The sequence below is a fragment of the Babylonia areolata genome, chromosome 26 (genome assembly GCF_041734735.1).
Source record: "Babylonia areolata isolate BAREFJ2019XMU chromosome 26, ASM4173473v1, whole genome shotgun sequence".
In the NCBI taxonomy this organism is placed as follows: Eukaryota; Metazoa; Mollusca; class Gastropoda; order Neogastropoda; family Buccinidae; genus Babylonia; species Babylonia areolata.
Window position 1 is genome coordinate 2,002,559 of NC_134901.1, and position 7,442 is coordinate 2,010,000.

Consider the following 7,442-nt stretch of genomic DNA (forward strand, 5'->3'; position numbering starts at 1 on the left):
ACATGTCGCAACACAAACACACACACACACACACACACACACACACACACACACTCTTTGCAGTGGATGTCAAGTTTCAAAGGAATGTTATTTTGCATGATATTTTATACTTCATGACTGCTTAGCGATAGATACGAAAACTGCCATGAATTTAGGACGCTCAAATATAACTTGACCGATTACACACACCGCGCAATATACACAATGGAACCACTGCTGTGTGTCTAATCGAAATTGGCAAACCGAGACCACAACTGCCTTTGACACCAAGACTGTGAAAAGCCCCGGATGTGTATCGCAGCAACTTGTCCAGCAGCAAGATGGATACGGACACGCTCAGTGCAGACACTCAAAGTGTCGACACATCCGAAGTGGATCCCCTCCAGGATCTAACTGATGAACAACTTTATCAGCTGGTCGAAGAGACACTGTAAGTTTTAGTTTAGACTTGAAAAGTCCTATTGTTTATTCAGTGTACCTGACAGTCTTTTTGAAACAATGGCCATCTGGTCAGCCAGTCGTAAACAGGAACCGAAAAAGTAGGGCAGTTGTTGTGTTGAAGCGAATTAATTAAAGAAACAACAACATTGATTACTAGATATAGAATTATTGATTACTATGTCACCAGAACATTTAGATTAAACATTTCCTTGATTATTCCCCACCCCAACTGAGACAATTGTCTACAACGTACTTTACTGATGAAAGCTGGTGGAAGTCACTGTAATTTGTAAAGTCCTATTTTAGATGTAAAAAGTCATATTGTTTATTTAACAAAGGCAAATGTATACACAGTGTCACAGAGATAAAAGCCTTCAATATCCAGGTATGTCCCCACCACAAATATTGCTGCTTTGTGTGAAACCCACACCAGCAGGGAAAGATGAGAAGAAAAAAGAAGATTGAACTGGTACAGAGAAGAGCTATCAGGTATGTGACCAGCAGATACCACAACACAAGCAACATCACATATATGCTTGAAGACACACTAGAGATCAGATGAAAGAAAATCCAACTGACAATGTTCTATAAAGTCATCAACAACACTGGACATTTGACCAGCTGCCTATATAGTTATTATTACCAGCAAGCACAAGAGCTAGGGAAAGCCACAGGCAGAAACTCAAACATTTTCCATCCAGGTCAGAATGTTTTAAACAAAGCTTTTTTTCTGAGAATTCCTTTTTGAAACTCCCATCCAACCACTAATTAATGCGGAGGCTACTTGCTAGGCATCCCGCAGGAGCTCCACAAACTATCATTTTGGATTTACTTTTCTCTCTACACAAGTAGGGCCAATGAAGGTTGAGGCTGTGTTGGTCGAGGGTTTGTCACCAGGGACTGCTATTGTAGCCGTATTGGCCTAACTGGATTATCTTTTTTTCTCTTTTCCTGTGTTTATACCAACCTAATTTCATTTTATTTTATTTTCAGTTTTGATTCAGTTTCATTTTCCTCACAAGTGCACTTGCAATGCTGTACAATCATCAGAACTGATGGCATAGTATTACATGTACTGATTATGATTCAGATTCAAGACCCTCAGTTAAGTGTACACATAATGTCTTTCCATCAAATGTTAAGGTTGACATGATGAAAAATATTGACAATAAAAAATGGAGTGAGAAAAATTGATAGAAAGAATCCTCAGCCAAGTGTCATCAACTTTGCAGATATTCATTTTTGAAAGTGTGTCTCAAAATTTCAGTCCAGTATTGCAGGTGTTAATATTTCTGACTTAGGCCTAGTTGAAACATCAGCCACATTTATTATCTTTATCCTCATTAAGCCTGTAACTTCCAACGACAGATATATCTGCGGTTTAGGGGTAACTGCATTATCAACAGTTCAGCCAGTCATTTGAATGTGGTTACTTCCTCGCATATGGCAACTACCTTGATGCATGTTCGAAGCAATATCTCAACAAGTTTTGGCTTGATTTTGATGAGTTTTTGTTTGTTTGTTTGTTTGCGTTTTGTGAAACAAAAAGTTGTTGATCATGTCAACATGGCTGCCAGGACGTATGATACAGAAGAAGTGGCTAGAATTTTCTTTAGTTTTCCGCATTTAATGTCAACAATAACAATATGAAATTGTGATAGACAACAAAAGTAATGTTGTTATTGGTCAACTGAAGTGATTCTGGTTATCCTGATGATGATTATATGCTACAGGGTACATCAACAGGAAGGGGGTGGGGTTGTGTTAGAAGTGTGTATAGGAAAAACCCAATATATCTTACCTTAAAACTTTCAATTGGGGTTTTCATTCACTATAAAACTCTCCAGATGAAAGCTTCAAGCCAAAATATTGTTTACAGTCAGCCTTTGTGTTGTAATATTCTGTAACAGTGTTTGTGGGTGTTTGGTTTGGAGGGTATGTGTGTGAGTGTATGTGAGTGTTTACGTTCATGTATAGTGTTCATGTTAAAGATAACATAAATGTGGAAGAAAACAACATAATTGTACTTGGCTGTTGTGTTTAATACATTTGCTAATATTTTAGCACATTTCTACCCACAAAATAAACAGACTTGAATTTTCTTCATTTTTTCCAAAATATTTTGTGTATTTTTTTCATCTAAAAATCTTAATTACTTTCCCATGACTGAGAGTTATCTCATCCTATCAACATTGAACTTATGATAATTATACTTTCCATTCATTTTCCTTCAAGAAAACATATACTTTTACATACTTTTGAGCATATATTTTGATTTTGTGACTTTTGATTTACAGGTTGGTGATTATTTTGCAAAAAACACTAATAATTCCAGCAGTCAAAGGGTTAACTATCATGAAATAAGAAAATGTCTCTTCATTGTGTAGCACACCCATCATATTTATGTTTAGTTGGGATGGTGACCTTGTAATTAGTTTTGATTTCTCCTCCACCTCTTCACTGGTCGTTCTCATCATATCAAAGCTTCTGGTGCCAGTACATTCATAGGTTATCAGTTTAACTGAACAGTGTGGTGACTGTCTCCTTTTCAGAAAGGACGATAGTTTCAGTGGGCTATGTATGTGACTTGTTTAATAATGACAATACTAATAATCATGTGAATTTGTATTGTACCTGTTCTCTAAACAGGGCTTTAGGTGCTTAAGCAAAACAGGTAAACAGACATGCACACACACACACAAACACACACACACACATGCACGCACGCACGCATGCACGCAGAGATGAGAAGTACACGATGAGACTAATGGATTGAGTGGTGCTCGAATGGTGTTTTACCACCATGCAGTAGTTTAAAAGAAGCAGCTTTTCAGGCATGCACCTTTTTTGGCTTGCTTCGCCCTGTTCACAGACGGGCCAATCAGGTGCTGGAGGCGGAGACGCGCATGTTTGAGAAGTACCTGCGCCGTGTGGAACCCAAAGATGCCAGCCTCCTGCAGCCCTCTACCTCCTACACCTCTGGCAACCAGTCGGGTCGCGACGACCTCGGGCGTGTCAGCCACCGCAAGCGCTCCAAGTCCAGAAGCAGCAACATGGACCGCTCGTTGAAGTTGTCCGCTGAGCAGAAGTGCGACATCGCCCAGAGAGAGATCGAGGAGCTGCGAGAGGACATTGAGAGCCTGAAGGAAGAGTCGGAGAAAGTGCTGGACACTTACAAGGTGAGAGACAAGGGTCAGGACATACTGACTGCCAGCTTCAAAAAGATCTTTTCATATCTTGCTTTTTGAATTTTTTTATATAATGTTGTAGTTATATGGTTTTAAAATGTTTTTAAAAGAAGTGTATGTCTATTGCACTTTGTCAGCATGTATTAATATTATTCAATATTCTGTAAGTTATTTATTTGGAAGAGTTTAGTTTTCAAATGGAATAATAATAATAATAACATATGTATAATATATATATATATATATAGAGAGAGAGAGAGAGAGAGAGAGACTTTTTAAAGAGTTTTGAAATGAAGTAGGGATATTCATATACATATATTTAATTGTTTAGTTTTGAAATGAAGTAGGAATAATCATACATGTTTATTTATTTGTATATATATATATGTGTGTGTGTGTGTGTGTGTGTGTGAATAACATTTTGTTAGCGTAAATGTACTGCTGATTATTTATCAAATAATTGTTTTGCAGATAGGAAGCCTATAAATGGAACATTAAAAGAAAATGTAAGGCAAACAGTTAACAGGAGAGTAAGATGGATGTGCTCATTTTTATTCGCCTGTAGTGACAAAGTACACACACACACGCACGCACGCATGCACGCACCCACACAGAGACCCCGCTCTCCAAAGAAAAGGGGTCATCTGTCATACTACCAGTAAAAGAAATTACAACAAGCCACTCACCACAGAGTGGCATATGACCTCAGTGACTGACGTTACAAGTTGCTGGGAACCGTGCAAAATGATTTGCTCTCAAATCTGTCCCACTGTTCTTGCATTGGGTAGTGGGAGTCAGACAGTCAAATAACAAATGGCGTACTGAGACAGTGTTGGAGCAGATAAAGGGAACAAACTTTTTGATATTTTGCATTGCAAGCTTGCAGTCATAGCTTTACGATTTCTACATTTTGTGGACATTGGAATGTTTCAGAATGACTTTTAAAGAATTAAGATTGCACTGTATTTGAAAGTCGTATTCAATTCATGGGATGATAAGCTTAAGGAGGCTAGAAATAGATGCTCACATGGTGATAGCCTTGAGATGGCCATGGTGGTCAGTGAGGCTCTAATTAGGCACTATAATTTGATTTGATTTGAAGCTGAAGGAGGGGCCTGTCACATCACTTGGCTGTGCTTGACGGTGGCTGTGTTGACACGGTGAATGTGAATGTGCCCAGGCAATCATGGAGGAGGCTGACATGCGATTGGCAGAGATCAAGAAGGAGAGCTATGAATTTGATCGGGACATCGTCAAAGGCTCGGTGAACAGTCGCACCTCAAAGGTCATCGCTGAAAAGGTCCTGCGTTACTTTGACGATCGACTCAAAGCCAGGGTAAGTGTGATATAATTTTTCTTTCCATTTAAAAATTTTTTTTAATGTGTCATGAAGTGTGTTTGCTTTTGTTTTTCTTTCTGTTTTCAGGAGTTCTGTTTTGATTATTAAGTTTCGCAGTTAGTTGTTTTGTTGACACACTTTGTAAAAAGGATGGTTGCCGTTGTTTGCAGATGCGATACGTTTGTCAATTAATGTTTTTTTCCTGCACATCCTAGTCACCTCTTATCATTCCATTATTTCATTGATTGGTTATTGATTTCTTTTCCCTGTGATGAGCCACAGATTGTTTTTCCTAGTGTATTTCCTTCTGTTCTAAATGATTATTAATTGTTTGGTTGGTTGGTTTTTATTCATAGTATATGTTTCGTTTATTTATTGTTGTTGTGCAGGGAATGATAATGTGTTAGAATTGTCAATAGTTTATCTAATGAGCTTATGAAAAGTACCAAACCACAGTTAATATTTATAAAGAAAATAACCTCAGAAAATACAATTATGAAAGATGCAATACAGTACAGTACAGTACAGTACAATACAGTACAATACAATACAATACAATACAATACAATACAATACACTGCTCCTATGAGCCGAAGGCTTCGCACTTTTCTTCACCACAGTTCTGTTATTGTACATGTCACATTGTGTATGTGGCTGCACATGCATGTGTGTGTGTGTGTGTGTGTGTGTGTGTGATTAGCCTTTGGTAATTGTTGGAAGTTGTGAGTTATGTTTCAGTTTATTTTTCTTTCTTTTTTTGTCTTTTCTAACTGCAGGACACGCTGATAGAAAAACTGAGGCTGAAAAATTCCACCCTCAAAGTTCAAAAGAAAAAGCTGCACCTGCAGCTGAAGCAGGTTTGTAGTGTGTGTGTGTGTGTGTGTGTGTGTGTGTGTATGTGTGTTTGTGTGTGCGTGTATGTGTTTGTGCGTGCACGCACGTGTGTACTTTGTGTGTGTGTTTGTGTGTGCGTGCATGTGCAGGTGTGTGTGTGTGTGTGTGTGAGAGAGAGAGAGTGTGTGTGTAGGTGTATGTGTGTATGTGTCCGTGTATGTGTGTATTTGTATCTGTCTGTCTGTCTGTCTGTTTCTTCTCTCACTGTGTCTCTGTCTCTGTCTTTCTCTCTCATTCTGTCTTGGTCACTCTGTCTCTCACTCTGTCTGTCTCACTCACACTCTCTCTCTTTCTCTCTCTATGTCTCTGTATGTACGGCAGACTTTGCCACACTGGATTTCTCTTGATGAAACGACATCAAGTTTCATTCTGATTCTGGTATGCTTTTCCATAATGATTATCAGCAATTGTGCCAGTGTTGCCATGTGTGAGACGATCAAGTTTCATTTTGATTCTGGTATGCTTTTCTGTTATAATTATCAGCATGTTGTGCCGGTTTTGCCATGTATGTTTTTTTTTGTTTGGTTTTTTTTGCGGGGCAGAAAGAGGAGATGGGTGAGGTGCTGCACGAGGTGGACTTCAACCAGCTGAAGATCGAGAACCAGCAGTACCTGGAGAAGATTGACGAGCGGAACCAGGACCTGCTGCGCCTCAAGCTGATGGCTGGCAACACCACACAGGTCCTCAACTCATACAAGGTGGGTGGGAACAGGAGGAGATCCTCAACTCATACAAGGTGGGTGGGAACAGGAGGAGATCCTCAACTCCTACAAGGTGGGTGGGGAACAGGAGGAGGTCCTCATGGTGGGTGGGGAACAGGAGGAGATCTTCAACTCCTACAAGGTGGGTGGGGAACAGGAGGATATCCTCAACTCCTACAAGGTGGGTGGGAACAGGAGGAGATCCTCAACTCATACAAGGTGGGTGGGAACAGGAGGAGATCCTCAACTCCTACAAGGTGGGTGGGGAACAGGAGGAGATCTTCAACTCCTACAAGGTGGGTGGGGAACAGGAGGAGGTCCTCAACTCCTACAAGGTGGGTGGGGAACAGGAGGAGATCCTCAACTCCTACAAGGTGGGTGGGGAACAGGAGGAGATCCTCAACTCCTACAAGGTGGGTGGGGAACAGGAGGAGATCCTCAACTCCTACAAGGTGGGTGGGGAACAGGAGGAGATCTTCAACTCCTACAAGGTGGGTGGGGAACAGGAGGAGATCCTCAACTCCTACAAGGTGGGTGGGGAACAGGAGGAGATCCTCAACTCCTACAAGGTGGGTGGGGAACAGGAGGAGATCCTCAACTCCTACAAGAGATCCTCAACTCCTACAAGGTGGGTTAGGAACAGGAGGAGATCCTCAACTCCTACAAGGTGGGTGGGGAACAGGAGGAGATCCTCAACTCCTACAAGGTGGGTGGGGAACAGGAGGAGATCCTCAACTCCTACAAGGTGGGTGGGGAACAGGAGGAGATCCTCAACTTATACAAGGTGGGTGGGGAACAGGAGGAGATCCTCAACTTATACAAGGTGGGTGGGGAACAGGAGGAGATCCTCATGGTGGGTGGGGAACAGGAGGAGGTCCT

General features: G+C 40.8%; 1 protein-coding gene across 1 annotated transcript in view; it reads left to right on the forward strand.

Annotated features, from left to right (window-relative positions):
- Positions 1-270: 270 nt before the first annotated feature.
- LOC143300177 (cilia- and flagella-associated protein 263-like) overlaps positions 271-7,442 on the forward strand; it is a 16,260-nt gene continuing 9,088 nt past the window's right edge. The window contains exons 1-5 of the mRNA XM_076613735.1: positions 271-430; positions 3,314-3,620; positions 4,810-4,965; positions 5,745-5,825; positions 6,405-6,560. Coding sequence (XP_076469850.1) covers positions 321-430; positions 3,314-3,620; positions 4,810-4,965; positions 5,745-5,825; positions 6,405-6,560 — 810 coding nt within the window. The 5' untranslated portion in view covers positions 271-320. The remainder of the gene's footprint in view (positions 431-3,313; positions 3,621-4,809; positions 4,966-5,744; positions 5,826-6,404; positions 6,561-7,442) is intronic.